General features: G+C 14.5%; 3 protein-coding genes across 3 annotated transcripts, besides 59 other annotated features; 2 read left to right on the forward strand and 1 right to left on the reverse strand. All coding sequences in view use genetic code 6, as the record gives it.

Annotated features, from left to right (window-relative positions):
• Positions 1 to 1348: 1348 nt before the first annotated feature.
• Positions 1349 to 1400: a microsatellite.
• A 170-nt stretch (positions 1401 to 1570) lies between these two features.
• Positions 1571 to 1644: a microsatellite.
• Positions 1645 to 2626: 982 nt separating this feature from the next.
• Positions 2627 to 2687: a microsatellite.
• A 1132-nt stretch (positions 2688 to 3819) lies between these two features.
• Positions 3820 to 3868: a microsatellite.
• A 267-nt stretch (positions 3869 to 4135) lies between these two features.
• IMG5_156800 (hypothetical protein) lies at positions 4136 to 5496 on the forward strand (the record flags this gene model as incomplete). The annotated part of the gene is made up of 1 exon (XM_004030571.1): positions 4136 to 5496. A coding segment is annotated over one exon (1233 nt), but the record flags the coding sequence as incomplete, so codon positions are not given.
• Positions 5390 to 5464: a microsatellite.
• Positions 5392 to 5443: a microsatellite.
• Positions 5435 to 5468: a microsatellite.
• Positions 5445 to 5495: a microsatellite.
• Positions 5497 to 5540: 44 nt separating the features above from the next.
• Positions 5541 to 5607: a microsatellite.
• A 741-nt stretch (positions 5608 to 6348) lies between these two features.
• Positions 6349 to 6429: a microsatellite.
• Positions 6354 to 6417: a microsatellite.
• Positions 6355 to 6438: a microsatellite.
• Positions 6369 to 6438: a microsatellite.
• Positions 6389 to 6452: a microsatellite.
• Positions 6453 to 6881: 429 nt separating this feature from the next.
• Positions 6882 to 6950: a microsatellite.
• Positions 6919 to 6975: a microsatellite.
• A 128-nt stretch (positions 6976 to 7103) lies between these two features.
• Positions 7104 to 7152: a microsatellite.
• A 91-nt stretch (positions 7153 to 7243) lies between these two features.
• Positions 7244 to 7286: a microsatellite.
• Positions 7287 to 7791: 505 nt separating this feature from the next.
• Positions 7792 to 7838: a microsatellite.
• A 100-nt stretch (positions 7839 to 7938) lies between these two features.
• Positions 7939 to 7979: a microsatellite.
• Positions 7946 to 8067: a microsatellite.
• Positions 7951 to 8035: a microsatellite.
• Positions 7951 to 8052: a microsatellite.
• Positions 7963 to 8028: a microsatellite.
• Positions 8023 to 8065: a microsatellite.
• A 660-nt stretch (positions 8068 to 8727) lies between the features above and the next one.
• Positions 8728 to 8755: a microsatellite.
• A 978-nt stretch (positions 8756 to 9733) lies between these two features.
• Positions 9734 to 9773: a microsatellite.
• A 124-nt stretch (positions 9774 to 9897) lies between these two features.
• Positions 9898 to 10684, reverse strand: IMG5_156810 (zinc matrin type 2, putative; the record flags this gene model as incomplete). Its single annotated transcript, XM_004030572.1, has 2 exons — positions 9898 to 10335; positions 10382 to 10684. 2 exons carry the CDS (start codon positions 10682 to 10684, stop codon positions 9898 to 9900), a joined length of 741 nt encoding a protein of 246 aa, XP_004030620.1.
• Positions 10685 to 10755: 71 nt separating this feature from the next.
• Positions 10756 to 10788: a microsatellite.
• Positions 10756 to 10793: a microsatellite.
• A 1587-nt stretch (positions 10794 to 12380) lies between these two features.
• Positions 12381 to 12428: a microsatellite.
• A 443-nt stretch (positions 12429 to 12871) lies between these two features.
• Positions 12872 to 13038: a microsatellite.
• Positions 12952 to 13068: a microsatellite.
• Positions 13004 to 13038: a microsatellite.
• A 43-nt stretch (positions 13069 to 13111) lies between the features above and the next one.
• Positions 13112 to 13244: a microsatellite.
• Positions 13113 to 13244: a microsatellite.
• IMG5_156820 (hypothetical protein) lies at positions 13153 to 14333 on the forward strand (the record flags this gene model as incomplete). The annotated part of the gene is made up of 2 exons (XM_004030573.1): positions 13153 to 13876; positions 14023 to 14333. 2 exons carry the CDS (start codon positions 13153 to 13155, stop codon positions 14331 to 14333), a joined length of 1035 nt encoding a protein of 344 aa, XP_004030621.1.
• Positions 13180 to 13626: a microsatellite.
• Positions 13528 to 13652: a microsatellite.
• Positions 13792 to 13841: a microsatellite.
• Positions 14191 to 14280: a microsatellite.
• Positions 14192 to 14281: a microsatellite.
• Positions 14206 to 14281: a microsatellite.
• Positions 14230 to 14279: a microsatellite.
• Positions 14300 to 14350: a microsatellite.
• A 16-nt stretch (positions 14351 to 14366) lies between these two features.
• Positions 14367 to 14428: a microsatellite.
• Positions 14367 to 14447: a microsatellite.
• Positions 14417 to 14466: a microsatellite.
• A 168-nt stretch (positions 14467 to 14634) lies between these two features.
• Positions 14635 to 14760: a microsatellite.
• A 220-nt stretch (positions 14761 to 14980) lies between these two features.
• Positions 14981 to 15038: a microsatellite.
• Positions 15039 to 15184: 146 nt separating this feature from the next.
• Positions 15185 to 15240: a microsatellite.
• A 1334-nt stretch (positions 15241 to 16574) lies between these two features.
• Positions 16575 to 16621: a microsatellite.
• Positions 16622 to 16678: 57 nt separating this feature from the next.
• Positions 16679 to 16772: a microsatellite.
• A 40-nt stretch (positions 16773 to 16812) lies between these two features.
• Positions 16813 to 16850: a microsatellite.
• Positions 16851 to 17338: 488 nt separating this feature from the next.
• Positions 17339 to 17399: a microsatellite.
• A 680-nt stretch (positions 17400 to 18079) lies between these two features.
• Positions 18080 to 18193: a microsatellite.
• Positions 18097 to 18191: a microsatellite.
• Positions 18097 to 18195: a microsatellite.
• Positions 18144 to 18195: a microsatellite.
• Positions 18196 to 18353: 158 nt separating this feature from the next.
• Positions 18354 to 18396: a microsatellite.
• A 37-nt stretch (positions 18397 to 18433) lies between these two features.
• Positions 18434 to 18471: a microsatellite.
• The last annotated feature ends 311 nt before the right edge of the window (positions 18472 to 18782 follow it).

Consider the following 18782-nt stretch of genomic DNA (forward strand, 5'->3'; position numbering starts at 1 on the left):
ATTATAATTAATGTTATTATTTAATTTTATAATTGATTATATAATTATTGATTAAACGTTAAATTTTATTTAAAGTTTTATTTAATATAATACAATTATTTATATCTTAATTTTTTGTTTTTTTATATATAAAGATTTATTAATAACATCATATTTTAAATAATATTTAATTCATATTAAGACTAATAGTTTAACTTTTTATTATCTTAAATAATAATTTCTAAATTTTATTATAAATATTATGCTTTAAATGTTAATTTTTATAAAATATTAATTTATATTTAAAATGCAAAAATTTAATTATTTATAAATATTTTGTATTTTTATAATTTCTTATTTATAACTTTAATTCATTTTAAAACTTTTTTTACAAAAATCTGATTTTTTATTATAAACCTTTAAAATCTATTTACATTATACTATTATTTTACTTTATTTAATAAGGCTAAAGTAAAGTAGTAAAAAATTAATATGTTTTTTAATAAACTTTAATACAAAAAATATAAACAAATTAGCAAATATAAAAATTTTAATCTATTTTTATTACGTAAAACTAATAAGAAAAATTATACATATATTAGTGTCCAAAATTTAAATTTAAAAAAAAACTCAATTAAATTACAAAAATTAAAAAAAATGAATTTTTAAAATTATTAAAACGATAATATAAATAGTAGTGCTTCTACAACTGTAAGTAATAGATCAGATTATTCAGGTGTATCATAATTTTCAACAAAAAGGAATACTATGGAATTTTAATATTCTTTACAATAAAAAATAAAAGAAGATAAAATCATGAAAAACAATAATATAAATATAAAGATTATATAAATATAATATTAATAACTATATTGGTAATTATGCTTGGTATAAACGTATCTTAATATAAATTTAATAGTGAGGTTAAATATACTTAAAATAATAAAAAGACAAACAATTCAACCCTTAAAATGTTTAATGCTAACATTTAAGGGTATTAATAAATTGCTGTAGGAAAATATTATTATTGGGATATATTAGGTAATAAAATATAAAAACATATTTATATTAATAAAATTAAATTGAAAAAATTAATATATATAAATTTATTATTTATTAAAAAGCTGAATAAATATATTAAAATATTGTTGATAAACTAAAGTAAATAATATGGATTGATGAAAAAGAAATTATAGATTATATTATGAATGAATTTGGAGAAGATCATTTATTAATATTAAAAGATAAACTATTAAAATTAAGAGATGAAAGCAATTAAATAGAAGAATTATAAGGATTAAATAATTAAAAGATTTGGAGATATAAAAACTGTATATGTGAATGAAAATTAAAAAATAAAAAAATATTAATATATACATACATATATATATATATATATATATATATATATATATATATATTTTATTAATATTTTTTTTAATCAATTATTTATATTTTTATTTTTTATCATTTTTTTATAAAAAAAAAATTAACATATTCATCTTTTATAAATTCATTTTATTTATTCATATTTTTTTCATAATTTTTTTTTTTTTTGCAAACATAAATTTAATTAATATTAAATTAAAAATTAAATTATTAATTTTTTTAAATGTTATTTTAAACTTATTTATTTTATAAATTTTATATTTATATATTTATTTTGATTTAATTAAATAATATAAAAACTAAAATTTATTAATACACATATATAAAATATATATTATTTTTAAAAATTAATTTTTTTTATTAATTATATAATTATATAATAAATAAAAATAAATAATTTTTTTAAAAAATATACCTTTATATTTATTATTTATATTTTATTCAATTAAAATCATATATTTATATTTATCAATATATTATTTCCATAAAATGAGAATTTTATTTAAATTCTTTGCTATTTTCGTAATAGGAATATCATTTATTACATCAATTTGTACAATATTAATTTCCGAAATACAAGATTTTATGTTTTTAAATATGAAGTTAGTACATTATAAAGATTTTTACAATTAAAATTCTCAATATAGTGATTTTAAATAAAATAAATCACCTAATTTATATTATAGCTTTATTTAATTTTATAAATAATTTATATTAAAATGATTAAATGAAAATAATTCATAAGTAAATATTTAATTAAACATACAATGAGCAAATATCTAAATATAAAGCAAGTATAGGAAATATAACAAAATCATATTTTTTATAAAGTTAAAATTAATAAAATATCAGAATACTTTCATTTTATAATACTATAGAAGATTCAAGTTAATTATATATAAATAATATAAAAAACATAATATACAAAAAAAAATTAGAATTTAATATTTTTGATATTTTCAAAGATGAGATAATTTCATATATTGATCTAAATTTTTAATTTAAAATAAATTCAATCAATATTAATAATAAAGATTTTATATTATTTTCTTCTAAAAATATAAGTGATATATAAAACTTTAAGAAAAATATAGGAATAATTAATATTGATACTAAATAAGTAGAATTAATTAATATTGATAAAAATTAAGATCCTAAAATTTTCTGTATATAAAATAATTTATTAATTTATGCAAATTAATACGATTATGTACTATTTAGATCCAAAATAAGGTCTTATAATAAATATAAATGATTCTATATATATATATATATATATATATATATATATATATATATATATATATATAAATTATATAAACTTAAAAAGGATAAATGATTAATGGTAAACTATAAACTCAAATTAAATGATTAAAAATGAGTAAAGAATGTTTACTTAAACTCTATCGATAATATTTCTTGAATAATAATATGATATTTAATGTGAAAAACCTATATTAATTACTTATGTAATGTAAAATTTTTATTTTAAATTAATAATAATAAAGTTTTTATTATTTTGCTTAAAAAAAAAGAGGATAATATAATGAAATAGTATTTAAATCTGATATATTATGTCTTATTTAAGTTTAAGAAGATGAAAAAGATTAATATTAATGGGATTATGTTTAAAATATAATGTATAAACCTATTTATTAAGATGTGAAAGAATTTGATATATTCCACTTTGATTTTTATAATAAATTTTAAATATATTGTGACGAAAAAAATAAATTAATAATATTTTCTTTACTAAATAAATTTATATTGATAATTCAATTAAAGTTTAAATAAAAATCAAAAACGAAAAAAAAATATAATTTATAAAAAAAAAAGTTAGAATTTGAATAATTTAAATAGCTTTTATTATAAAATTTAAAGTTTTAGCAAAATGAACATTTAGATTAGAAAAATATTATATTGTAAAAATATTGATTTAATAATTTTATTAACTTAAGATAATTAAAATAATGATAAAATATATATTATTGATTATAAAAGAATGAAACATTAAATGGAAGCAAGTTAATTTTTTTTTTAAATATATATAAATTATTTGATATTATTTTTAGATGTTTAGTTAATTTAATTAGATTAAAAATTTAATTAATATATTATAAAAGATATTTAAATTATAAATAATTAATAATCAAATAATTATGAATAAGAATATATAAATATTCTTATTTATAATGGTGATTAACTTATATTTAAATTATTTAAAAGCAATATTCAAACAAGCAAATAAACATTATACTAAGAAATTGTATTTTATATGCTTTGTCTGATTATTTATTTAATTTATAAATACAGTAGAAATGTTTTTAATAATTAATTAATAATATAAGGTTAATAAAGAATTTAATAAGAATTTGCTTAAAACTTTTGAAGAAAATAACAAATTATATTTTTCTCTATAAAATTAAAAAATATATTTTAATAAATTATTGTTTTTTTTTTTTTGTATATTTTTTTTTAATTATATATTTTATTTTTATTAAATTTAATATAATGTATATATTAAGAAAAAAAAAGTTATCAAAACATTATTTTATTTTTGCGTTTTTAATTTGTTTGTTATTTTGTTTCGTTTTAGAATAGAGATATTAATCGAAAAAACAAATAAATCATTATATATAATAATTAGAAATATATATAAGAAAGAAAAAAAATATTTCAAAAACGTTTTTATCACTCTATTCCCTATTTATTTAAAAAACAAAAAAACAAAAATTACTTAAAATAAAAAAATCAAAAATCAAAATTTAAAAAAAATGAAATAATAATCCATAGCATTTTGTTTACTTCTATTAGTTATCGGTTCTTAAACCGTCTTAATGAGTGAAAAATAAACTACATTTAAGAAAATGAGATCCATAATTACCATTATGTCTTAAGTATAGACCAAATTAACTACTAACGGACCTATTAACGACATAGCTGATCTCTTATTTAACTATTTCTAAGAAATTATATAAGAATAAATAAATCACGATACTCTTTTCGAAAGATAAAAAAAAGAATGTGATGAAGAAGCTGAATATCGTGCTAAAGAAGTAAAAGATGGATAATAAGCTCATGATTCTGCTTAAGTAACTTTAGAACACTGCAATAGTTAAAATAATAGAGCCGAAAGAGATTTATCTAACAACTTAGATGAATAATAGAAGACTAGAGTTTATTTACAAAACCTTATTTTAACTAGAGAATAATAGGCTGCTAAATTCTAAGAAGATACTCAATCTTATAAAGCTAATTCAGCTGCTGTTGATGAAGCTATTTCTATTTTGTAAGAGATATGGTCTGGATAATCTGAATTTATCTAACTTTCTAGACATGTTAACAAAATGTTAAAACACGCCATTTCAATGAGAAAAGTTAACAAAATTGCTCCCTTAATGGCTGCTTTTGCATAACTTTCAGCTAAATAACTAATAGCTGATGAAGCTTAATTATAATAAGTACTTAGATTATTAAACTAATTCAGATAGGATGTGGAAAATGATTATAGAGCTAAAGAAAAGGCTGAATAAGAAGCTTAAGATGCCTTTGCTGAATCCAAAGCTGCTACTGAAGATTATCTTGGTCATTTAGAATAGGCTTAGAAAGAATTAGAAGAAGAATTAAAAGAATTAAAATCTTGTATTAACAATTAAACTGCTATTTCTTAATCAGCAGCTGCTAAAATTAGAAGAAATTAAGATTTATTAGATTCAACTTCTAATATGTGTGTAGCTTTTGCAAATGAATATGTATCTGCTGCTTAGGGAAGAATAGAAGAAGTTGAATTATTACAAGTTATTCTTGAAAAAGTTAAACTTAGATATGAATAATTATCTGATAATGTGATCATTAGAGGATTATAATCTAAATTCGATGAATATACTAACAAATCACCTTATGAAAGAGTTGATTCTTTCGTACATTAATAAGGTGAATTCAATGAAAAAGGAGCTGCTGAAGCTCGTTATGTTAGAAATAAAGATTTAGAACAATTATGATTAAATTGATGTATTAGAAAATTATATAAATATATATATATAAAAAAATATTATATAAAGAATATTATAAATAAATTTTTTATATAAAGAATATTTTTTTTTTTATTAATAATATATCTTTTTTATTAATAATTAAAATGTATATTAATATTTATATATGTGTAAAAAAAAATATATATATATTTATATTTATATATATATATATTATATAATTATATCTATTTTTATATATATATATTTCTATTTTAGTCTGTCTTAAAGCATTTATAGATCCTTTTACATTCTGATTTTTTTTATCATCTTTAAATTATTAACTTTATTGGTTTAGTGAACTTTTTTTTTTAATTTTTATTTATTCGAATAAAGTCTGTAATTTGTTTTTAGTCTTGTTATAAATTTAGTCTTATTTTGAATTTTCTTTATTTTTTACTTAATTATTATTTTTTTTTAAGGGAGCTGTTAAAATCCTTTCTATAGCTATTAGATTTGTAGTTAGATTCCTCTATAATTTTTTAAAACTATTAGAATGAAATATTTCTTTCTTTTTTATCCTAAGAATTATGTATTGCTTATTATTTAATTAGATTAGAAGAAGTCTCGAATCCGTTTTTTTGTTGTTGTCTATTTTTATTTGGATTTTTTTTTTTATATGATTAGTATTTAATTATGTTACTCTTGTATAGCTGTTTGCGAAAGCAATGGATCTATATTAAGAGTATTCTATTTTTACATAATAAACGAAATAAAAGTGAATCTTTTTTAGTCATATAAGATTTTACATATATAAAAAATTTATTAATAATAATAAGGTAGAGTAAGTTTTATTACAAATCTAAACAGAAATTAGCTTATAAGATTTATTAGATTCAAGTATGCGAAATCGAATAGTCATTATTTGTAATTTATTAGAATAATGTCAGTATAAAAAAAAATTCTTTATTTATTAAATTTAATTATAAATATAATGTTTTTTTTTTTTTTTAAATATATATATATATATATATATATATATTTTAAATATATTTTTTATATATATTTATTTATATATTTTTTTTTATATATATGTTTTCATTCAATATTTTTATTTATTTTATCATTTTATTTTTAACATCTCTTGCCTTATTATAACAAATAAAAACATTATTATTTCAAAAAAATATAAAAAATAAAAATATATATATAAAAAAATAATTTAAATAAATTATTAGTTTTACATTATAATAATTTAAACATATTAACGTAAACTTTAGTACATTAAAAAATTTTAAACAATTAAAATTTTTTAACAAACAAATCAAAAACATTATCTCCTAACCCGTTTCAAAAAAATTAGATAATTTATTAATAAAGGCATATCTAAAATAGTATATTATCAAATTAAAACATTTAAAAACATGATTGTATTATTTAAAATAACAAAAAAACACAATATACAAATTTTAATAGTATACCTTCTCCAAATTAAAATATATTATATTAAAATTAAGTAATAAGCAACAATAACATTTAATATAAAATATAAAATAATAAAACTATTTAAAATAAAATTAATAATAATATTTAAAATAATTAATAAGAATAATAAGATTTTGAAAAAAATTTAATATGACTTATAAAATAAATAATATAAATAAATAAAACTTATCTAAATAAGCATAATAATTATATGAATTAATAGATAAATATAATAATGAAAAAAAAAAATTAAAATAATAAGCAAATATAAATACAATTATAATAATAATAATAATAATAATAATAATAATAATAATAATAATAATAAACATTACTTTAATAATTTCAATTAAATAATTAAGTAGCATAATAAAATAATTAATAATATAATCCATCTTTAAAAGAAAATAAATATAATTTAATATAACAACAAATATAATATTAAAACTAATAATAATATAATTTATAATTATAATAATAAAACAATTAAAATTCTATTCATTAATCAAATATAGTTATTTAAAAGGATATTAATACAATTAAAATAAAAGATTTATAAAATTAAATTTCTATAAATGATTTTATTGAAAATTAATAAAAATTGTACTAAGAATAATAAAATAAAATAGATTTATTATAATAGTAATTATTTTAAAATAAAATTTTATTTAAAACAGAAATTTAAAAAGCAGTTTCGTTTACAAATAAAATAAAAGAAGAATAAGAAAAAAAAATTAAATAATTAAGTAAATAATTATAATAATTCCAATTTAAATAAGAATAATAATAATTATTAGAAACAAAATAGAATAAATAATAAATACTTATTTAAGAATAGGAAGAATATATAAATGAAATAATAAAATAAAAACAATAAATAGAATAAAATGTCGAAACAATTCCAACATATGAATATAATTAAGTTAAAAATAGTATTTAAAATGAAAATTCTAATTAACAACAAGAGTATTTTATTTTATATATTTATATTTAATTTTTATTTTATTTTATTTTTATAAAAATAAATTAGATATATAAACGAAATTAAAGATATCTAATAAAATAATTATTAATTAAAGTAAATATAAATAAAAAAAATATAAATATAATGAAAAATTTAAATATATATATAATTTAATATATATATATATATTTTTTATATATTTTATATATTTTATATATTTTTATATATTTTATTTATTTTTTTATATATAAATATTTATATATAGATAATATTTTTTATCTTTAATTTTTATTTTTAAAAATATTATAAATTATAATTTTATTTATTTTTAAATAAAAAGTAAAGGCATTTTAACTTTAAATTAAAATAAAATAAATTAATAATCATCAAGTTTTTCATAAAATAATTCTTTTGATTAAAAACCTTTAACGCCTTAATATAAATTTTGTGATAGATAATAAGAATGGAAATATAGAGTTGAAGAAGCATCACTATATAAAAAATATTCTACTGATAATTAATAAAGATAAGTAAAAATAATTACTATATTTTTAATTTTAATATTATACAAATAAAAACATAGAAATATAATTCATATAATAATGATAAATAAAAAACTGAAAGGAAAAAATATAATAGTTTAAAATTAAATGTAGATAATTATAAAACATGTAATATAGATAATTCTAAAACTGGTTCTTATTCTTAAATATATGAAAAGAAATTCTCTGGAAACATTTCGAAAAATTCTTGTTCTAATCCATTTATTATTTATAATAATTAAAATGAAAATATAAAAGAATTAATATAAAATAAGTAAATTTAAAACATGGTATTAAAGAATAAATTTTAAAATAAAAAACCATTGAAATAATAAATTACTAAAAAATAAAAAAATGATTTTAATGTAAAATATAAAAATTAAATAAATAAATTATTTATATATATATATATATATATATATATAAAAAAACAAGAATTAACTTAAATATTAAATAAAAGTCGAATAAATTAAAAAGTAAATTTTTTAAAATTTAAACTAAAGCTAAATAAAAGACTTTGAAAATAAAAATTTTAAATAATATTTAGATGATAAATAGTAAATAAGTTTTTTTAAAAAAAAATGAATTAAAAAATGATATATTAATATGATTTATTATTAATTTTAACAAAAAAAAAAAATATATAATAAAATTTATATATTCTAAAAAAAAAAAAACACAAATAAATGTCTAAAAAAATAATATTTTTCTTTTAATATATAAATTTTAAAATTAATGACAAAAATAATTAGAAAAATTCTAAATAAATTCAATGTTTATTATTTTATTATTATAATAGTCTAATAGCCTAAATATTATTTTAATAATATCTGCAAATCTCTTTATAATAAGCAATATTACTATTAATAATTGAACATAATTTATCATCAGTAAGTTCACTTATATCAATAGAATATTTATCCATAAATTTATAAATAGAATCTTAATCATATTAAATAAACAAAGGAGTAGTCAAAATAACGTTTATAGTAGTAAATAATTTATTAAATTCTAAACTATCGGCTGCCTATTGTATTTCGCATAATTTTTAAGCCGTTTTTTATATACTTGTTTCATCAATATATGGCTCTAGTAATATATAAGATTTTTATGAAATATTTTATTATATAATAGAAGATATTTAAGGAAATATATAAGACATCGATTCTGAATCATAATTATGAGTTTCGCAAAATTACTTTATAAATAAAAGAGTTTCTGTTGATATTTCATTAGCAAAAATCATTTATTATTATTAAGGAGCATATTTTACAACTATTGAAAGGTCTTTAAATTTAGGACTAAATTCTATTATTTATTTTTCTTTTGAATAAATTTATATATTATCTTATATATCCATTGATTATATATTAATGTTATTACTAATTATAAATTTATAAAAATAATTACTTTTATATATTATTAATTATTTTATGAAATTATATGTAATTAAAATAAATATATATATATAAAATAATTAATGTTTCTATTATTTTTATTTTATAATTGAATGATACAAACATTTTTTTTTCTTATAATAATATATAAATTAATAAATACATATTCTTCACTTTTATTTTTTCGAAAAAAATTATGTTGGTAATCCCATTTATTTCATTAATAATTATTCTTCATCTTCATCTTCTTCTTCTTCTTCTTATGATTTTTACTCTGTATTTTTCTATTGATCTGCCTTAATATCTTCTTATAGATATTATTTATCTTTATTTTATAAATTTAGTTATTATTCTTAATTATTTTATTCATTTCTATCATTTTTATCTTCATTGTTTTTTTTTAATTTTTTCTTTTATTTTTTAAGTTCCTCTTCTTTTTAAATTTCATCTAATTCATCAATTTATATCATATCTTTATTTTTTAAACTTTGCAATTTTTATTAAACACAACTAACATCTACTTTCATAACTTTGTTATTCATTCCAATTAATCTTAAATGTTTTTTTCCATTTATATGATCAAGCCAAGCATTAGAATCCCAAACATGCTAAAAAAATATAAAATATTATTAACATTTAAAAAATGATAATTACTGTATCACATAATTAACAATAAAATCCACCATGTTCTTATTTTTAAGATTCTTTAGTTACAGTAACTCTTTTTCCTATATTTTTATCAAGTTTTAAATCTTCTGTACGCTTTTATAAAAACATGGTTTCTTATACTGTTTTAGCTTTTTTTCCATTGTTTGATTCTTTATCTTCAGGTTTTTATTTTAAAATTTTTTTAACTATATATTTCTTTCTTCCGAATTTCTAATCAAATACCTCTTCAATTACATTATCAAATATATCGTCTGGATTTGGAATAGGGTCTTTAAATATATCTTACATGTTACTTTATGATAAATATATAATTTTTATATTTATAATAATAAAAAAATATTATTATATTTTACAATATGTATATATATATAAATATATAAATATATAAATATTATATTAACTTATTAAATAATATTAAATGTTTATTTGAATATGAAGATGAAGTATGATTACTTATTAAATAAATCAAAAAAACAAAAATTAATTCGTCTAAAATTAATACTAATAATTTCTTTAAGAATTAAAATATTAAAAAAATTATAAAATAAATATAGATTTAAATAATTATATACAATTAATCAAATCATATAAATAATTTAACATTAAACTATATAATTAAATAGTTTATTTCAAATATTAGTAATTTTAATATTATATCAATAATTTTTTTTTTAAATATAAATAATATAAACAATATTTTTTATAAATACCCAATATTTAAACATTATTATATATTAGAATTCAATAATTATAAAAAAACACAATTACTTAAATAACACATAATATTTTAAATATTTATTTGTAAAAGCATTTGTTTTGGAAAGAAAAATTTATTTAATTTAAATTAACTTATAATTATATTACATAAATTTAAGAATTAATATGAGTGAAAGTTAAATAATAATTATTTTTATCTTTGTTTTTAATAGTATAATTAATAATTTTCGAAAATCTTTTATTTTGGTAAATGATATTATTTTAAAATTTAATAATAAATAGGTTTTTGTAAGAAATGTTGAGAAAACATAAATGATTATCTATAAGATTATTATAAAGTTAAAAAATTGTATTTTGAATATTTGAATAAATTTATTTGATTATATTTGATTTTAAAATTAATCAAAATGTATAAACGTATTAAATATGATAGTGTACTTTGGGCACTTATTGGAGCTGAAAAAGTTTAAACTTAATTAATAAAAATGGAATGAAAAATAAGGTTTGAAATTATTTTATTTAACTATAATTTAGAATTTTATAATTACTAATTTATTTAGAATTAAATTAAACATCTTTATATATTTTTTTATTATAAAAAAATAGCATAAATTTATTTATTATATAATTAAATGACCTAAAACTAAATAAAATAAAAATACATAAAATAGTTTATTAATATATAATTAATAACTTATAATATATTTTTATAAATATATACTAATCGATAATTTCGTTTTTATATTTTGAATTTTTTTTTTATCCTCACTTAAATAGTTTTTATTTAATAATAATTTATTTAGAAGCTTTGAAATTAAATAATAGTATAATAGAGATAAAAAAATTATTAATTTAATAATTAAGTAAAAAAAAAAAAAAAAAAAAATGGAAAAAGAAGAATAATAATAATCAAATGAATAACCTGATTTTTAAAATTAGAATGAAAATAATGATTAGGACTAAAATAATAATCATATATAAGAAAATAATTTCGAAGTAAAAAACTATTAAGGAGACAATCAATAATAAAAAAATGTTGATGAAACAGATAATGGAACTTAGAATAATGAAGTAAAAAATCAAAATGAATAAGAAATGAAAGAATATGAATAAATTTAGCAAAATTAACAAGATAATCAAAATTAGCAATAATAAAATGAAATTAATAATCTAAATATTAATAATTAAGAATAGGAAAATATTTATTAAGAAAAAAATGAGAATAAAAGCAATTAATTATAGATATAATAATAAGTTAAATAACATGTTTAATAATAAGATTAACAATAAATTTAATAGTAAGATCAATAATAAAACCATTAATAATATCAAGTGAATAATCAGAATAATCAAAATATTGAATAAGAAGATAATTAATAAAAAACAAATAAAGATTAAGAAGAAAATAAATAAAAAGGTTAAGAACAAAAAATAATTGAAAACAATAATGAGAATTAGGAAAACAATGAGCTAAATAAAGCTGATAATAAGTAAGAATATAAATAGAATAATAAAGATGAAAATAATGAGGAAGATTAATAGAAAAATAAATAAGAAAAAATAGAAGAGAATATATTAAAATATTAAGGAGAAAATTAAAATGAAATCTTAAATTCAAATAAATAAGTTAATAAAGAGAATAATATACAGGAAAATAAAGCAGAATATTAAGGAGAAAAATAATAGGAAAAAAATTAAGAAAATACTGAGAAACATGAAGAGAAAAACAAAACTGAAATTAATGAAGTAAACGAAAATGAAAATAATTAAGAAAATAAATAGGAAAATAAAGAGTAAAATAAATAAGAAAGCTAAATTGAAAATTAATAAAAAGATTTAAATAAATAAGAAAATTAAACAGAAAATAAAGAAGAGAGCAAATAGTTAAATATAATGAAAAATAAATAAGAAAAATAAATAGGAAACTCAAGAAGGAGGCTAAGATTAAAAATAATAGGAAAGCCATGAGGAAGATAAATAGGAAAATAAAAAAGAATATTAAGAAGAAAATAAGTAAGAAAGTTAAGTAGAAAATATTAATGAAAATTATAAATGAAAAGAGATAGGAAAGTAAATAAGAGAATAAAGAAGAAAATAAAGAAGAAAATAAATAAGAAAATTAAGAAGAAAACAAAGAAGAATACAAAGAAGAATACAAAGAAGAATACAAAGAAGTACATAAGGAAGAAAATAAAGATGAAAATAAAGATGAAATTAAACAAGAAAATAAACAAGAAAATAATGACGAAATTAAAGAGGAAAATAAATAAGAACATAAAGTAGAAAATAAAGAAAAAGGTTAAGAAGAAAATAAAGAAGAAAGTTAAGAAGATAAATTATAGGATAATAAAGAATAAAATAAATAAGATTATTAAGGAGAAAATCAACAAGAAAACAAAAATGAAAATAATTAAGAAAATAAATAGGAAAATAAAGAAGAAAATAAAGAAATACCAAAAGGCGAAAATAAAGATGAAAATAAAATAGAAAATTAAGAAGAAAATAAACAAGAATCTTAAGGAGAAAATATAAATGAAAACAATAATAAATAAAAATAAGGAAATAAATAAGAAGACTAAAGCGAAAACAAAGTATAAAAAAATGAAGAGAATTAGCCAAATTAATAATAAGAACAATTAAATAATAATTAAGTAGATAATAATAAACAAACTGAAGTAAATAATTAAGAAAATAACTAAATTAATAATTAAGAATAATAAAATATTAAATAGGCTAATAATGAACAATAAAAGTAATAAGCAGGTTATTAAGAATAATAGACTTAATAATAACTAGATGAAAACAATTAACTTAAATAATAATAAGAAGAATTAAATGAAAACAAAGAAAAATAACAAGAATCGTAAAACTAATAATAAGTTTAAAAATAAAGAATGAACGGAGAAAAGAATATTAGTAAATTGATGAAAATCAGAAATTAAATTAGAATAATAATTAATAAAAATAATAGCAAGAAATGCAATAATATTAGTATTAATAATAAAACTAATAAGAAAATTAATTAAAAAATTGCGATTAAGATAAATAATAATAAATTTAGTAAGATGAAAAATAACAAGAAAAATAGTAAGAAAAAAAAGTAGAAAAATAAGGAAAAAAAAAGAGAAGAAAAGAAGAAAAAAACAAAGAAAAGCAAGAAGAAAAAAAGGAGGAAATACAAGATAGTAATTAAAAATAAAAAAAATATTAATTTAATTGAAAATAAAAATATATTAAAAGATAATGAAAAAATAAATAAAATTAAAATAGTAAATGAAAATGAAAATGAAAACAAAAATGAAAATGAAAATAAAAAAGTAGATGAAAATAAAAAAGTAGATGAAAATAAAAAAAAAGGAAAAGAATATGAATAAGAAAAAATATAAGCATAATAATTTGAAAAGTTATAAGAAAATTAAATTGATACATAATTAGATTAAAAATAAAAAGATCAAAATTAAATAAAAGAAAAAAATAAAGATATAATTAAAAATGAAAAAAAAGAAGAAGAATTGTAGTAAAATAATAATAAATTATAAATAATAGATTAAAAAAATTAAAATAATGAATAAGGTAATAATATATAAATATAATAATAATAATAATAATAATAATAATAATAATAATAAAAATAATAATAATAATAAATACTATTTTAATCTAAAGATAATGAAAATTTTTAATAATTATAATAAGAATAAGTAAATAATAATTAAATAATATAAAATAATTTTTAATAATCATAACTAAATGTTATATAAAATTAAAATGTATTATAAGTATAAGAGTAAAATGAATAATAAGTAATACATTTAGAATTAAATCAATAAAAACAATAGAAACAGATACAATAATAATTAACATAAAAAGAATAAAATATATAAGAAAAAACTTAAGAATAAATATAGAAAATAAAATATTAAGAGTTTTAAGAAAAATAAGATGAAAAGAATGAAGAAAAAAAATAGGAAAAATAATACATTTATCTTTAAGAAAAAGTAGATCAAAAATTAGGCTAATAATAGACAGTAAATTAAAATGAAAAATAAAAATAATAACAATAAGAGTAATAATAAAATTAAAACTAGAATAATAATTAATAAGAAATATAATTATAATAGAATATATTTTAAAATTAGTATTAATAATAAACTTAAAATAAATAATAAAAATAATTGGTATAAGGCGGCGAACAATATAATTAAGATACATAAAATGAAGATATTGAAACTAAAAAAGATTTGTCTCCAAGGAGTTTTTAAAAATCGAAAGAATATTAAGACCAATTAAATTAAATTTTAGGAAAAAGTATTGATGATGATTAAGAAGCTAAAACATGTAAATTAATAATAGAAATAAAAAGTAGAGATTAATAAATTTAAGAATTAACCAAGCAATTAAATTCATAAGAATATTTATAAAGTAAAGTATAATTAGGAGAGGTGGAAAAAAGATTAAGTAATGAAAAGGATAGACTTTAATAGGAAGCTAATTAACTTAAATAATAAATGGATAAAGTTATTTTTGATTTAGAAAATTCTTAAATGGATACTTAAGATTTAAATTAAAAACTTAATAAACTTTACGGTTATGATGAAAAGTATAAAGAAGCACTTATGACAAACTTGAAATTAAGGATTACTTAAAAACTTTATAGTGCTGCAAATTAAAAAAACAAGTTAATTCTTAAAAATAAAATTGAAGAATTAGAAAAAACAATTAAATATGATTAAGATTAAGAGAAAAAAAATTTAATGAAAAATTTAGCGAGTTAGAATAATAGATTTAATAATAATTGAAATAAATTAAATAGTTAAATGATTAAAATGAGAATTTGAGTAAATTAAGTAATTCATATTAATAATAATTATAAAAATAATAAAATGATTCATTATAAAATTAAAATTAACTAAACTAGAAAATATATTAATTAGAATTATAAATTAAATTATTAACATAATAAAAAGAATAGTTAAATGTTAATAAAGAGTTAGAAAACAAAAATATATGGAGTAATTAATATTTAGAAAATTAAATATAATATTTAACTGAATAATATAATTTACAATTTTAATAATTAGAAAATGAAAAATTATAAGTTAGTAAATTAGATTAAAAGATTAATGATTTAGTCAACGAAAATAAATTAAAATAAGATGAAATTTAAAAAAAAGATGAGAAAATATAATCTTTGGAAACATAAATAAAAATATTAGATTAAAATTTAAAAAGTACTTAAATATTATAGTAAGAAAACTAATAACTGAAACAAAGTGTAGAAATTATAAGTTAATTAAATGAAGATAAAATAAAGCAAATGGGCAAATAACTGATTAAATATAAAAACTAATTTCCTAATTAACTAATTATGATTAAGAAAAACAGCAAGAAAACGTAAATTTGAAAATAGCTTTAAGCTTAAAAGAATAAATATTTTTATTAAACTAACAAAATTAAAATGAAAAAAACTAATTAGAAGAAAAAATAACAAATTTAGAAAAAGAAAAATAAGAATAAATTTAATAATTAAAAATTCTATAAAATGAACTATAAGAAAAATTAACTTAATTATAATAAGAAAATTAAAAAATAATTAAAATATAGAATAATTAAAATAATAAATGTAAGATTTGAATAATGAAAATGAATAAATTAAAATTTATAAATATTAATATGATGAGTAAATAAAAAAGATATAGGAATAAAAAGATATATAAACGAATAAATAAATATATAATAATAATGAATATTAAGATAAACTAGAAGAATATGCCAATATAATAAACTTTTTAAAAAAAATAACGATGAATATGAAATAAAAATAAAAAACTTACAAAAATAAATCGAATTATAGGAAAAAGCAAATAATGAGTAAAAAAATACGCATTAATAATATGAAAATAATTAAATAAAACAATTTAATAAATTATAAAGTCAAAGATTATAGGAAAATCAATAAAAGGAAAAACTAATGGAATAATATAAATTAAGCTAAAAAACTATATCCTAATTATAAGAACAGAATAAAATTTAAAATTAAAATTATGATGCTTTGAATTAAAAAATTAAAATTTTTGAACATGAAATTTAATTACTTTAAAATAATTCCAACCAAAATGAAACTTATCCTTAAAGGAATTTAAACTAAAATAAAAAATTAAGAATCAAACATAAAATTTGATACATTAGTTAATCAAAGAGGAAGTTTCGAGCCTAAAAAAAGCCATATAAATACTATATGATAATAAATTAAATATAAAAACTAATGATGAATAAGATTAAATATCTTTAGCTAGATTAATAGAAAATGAATTGAATTCTTATGTAAATTTGGACTTTTAATTTTTGTAAAATTAAGTTGAGAATCCTTTCAATATTACTTATGATTAATAAAATAATAAAATTATTATTTAGAAAGATTGTTCTTAAGGCAATAGTATTGCATTTACTTAATAAAATATTGTAAATGAGAGGTTTTATATTATAAGATTTGATTTGTATGCTGATAGTACTTTTTGTAGAATAGGATTAATTCCAGAAGATAAAGTAAAAGACTAAAATAATATTTAAATTAATGAAGATATTATTTGCTAAAATTTTTGTTTAACTAATACTATGCTTTAGGATTAAGAAAGGGGATTTATTTAGGTCGGAGATTTAAATTTAAGTGCTTTTAAATAGGGAGAATTTATTTTAAGATTTAATGTTTCGAAGGGTATTTTTTAAATTTTGGATAATAGTTGTAATTTGAATAGTTTTAAGTGTAATTTTGAAAATTAAAAGTACAAACTTTTTGTTTAGTTGAAAAATAGTAAGGGAAGATTCGAAATTATTAATGCTAAAAGAGATAATTAAGAATTTAATTAGATTTAATTTGAAGATTTTTAAGATATTAATAATTTATTGGATTTATATTTTAATTGATATCTTTTTTATTAAAATATATTTAATTATTATAAGAACTAAATTTATATAATAAATAATTATTTTTATATTTATATTTTATTTATATATATTAATTTTTTGAAATTTAATATTTTATTTTATTTTTTATTTTTATTTTTAATTAATATTTTATTTTTTAAATATTATAATTAATAAATGAAAAAATCTTTTTAATTTAAAATTTTTTTAAAAAATAAAATTCTTACTTTTAAATTTAAAAAAAAAGTTTTTTAAGTCATATATATGAAAATAATAATAATTGCTTCATTTTTTAACATTTTATTATTAATTTGAAATAAATTTTTTGTATTTCATTAATTTTATTTTATTTATAAATTATGTAAAAATTATTTATTATTAATATTAAATATTTCTTTTTTCTTTGTATTTTTATTTTTATTTTTATTTTATTTATATATATAGTTTTTAATATTATTTAAAATTAAAATAAATATATTTTTGGAAAAAAATAAAAAAAGAAAAAAAATATTTATTGAATATTAATAATTATAATTATTTTAAAAAGATTTAATATTATATTTTATTTAATTATTTTTAAATATTTTTATGATATTTTAATTAACTTTATCTATAAGCAATAAATTAAATACAATTAATTTAATTTTTATTAAATAAAATATTAATATATATATTAATGTTTTATTATTCTCTGAGCGTTTAATAATTATTATACTCTATTAAAATTTATAAATAATTTTATTTT

This window comes from Ichthyophthirius multifiliis (genome assembly GCF_000220395.1).
Source record: "Ichthyophthirius multifiliis unplaced genomic scaffold scaff_1120509251189, whole genome shotgun sequence".
Lineage (NCBI taxonomy): Eukaryota > Ciliophora > Oligohymenophorea > Hymenostomatida > Ichthyophthirius > Ichthyophthirius multifiliis.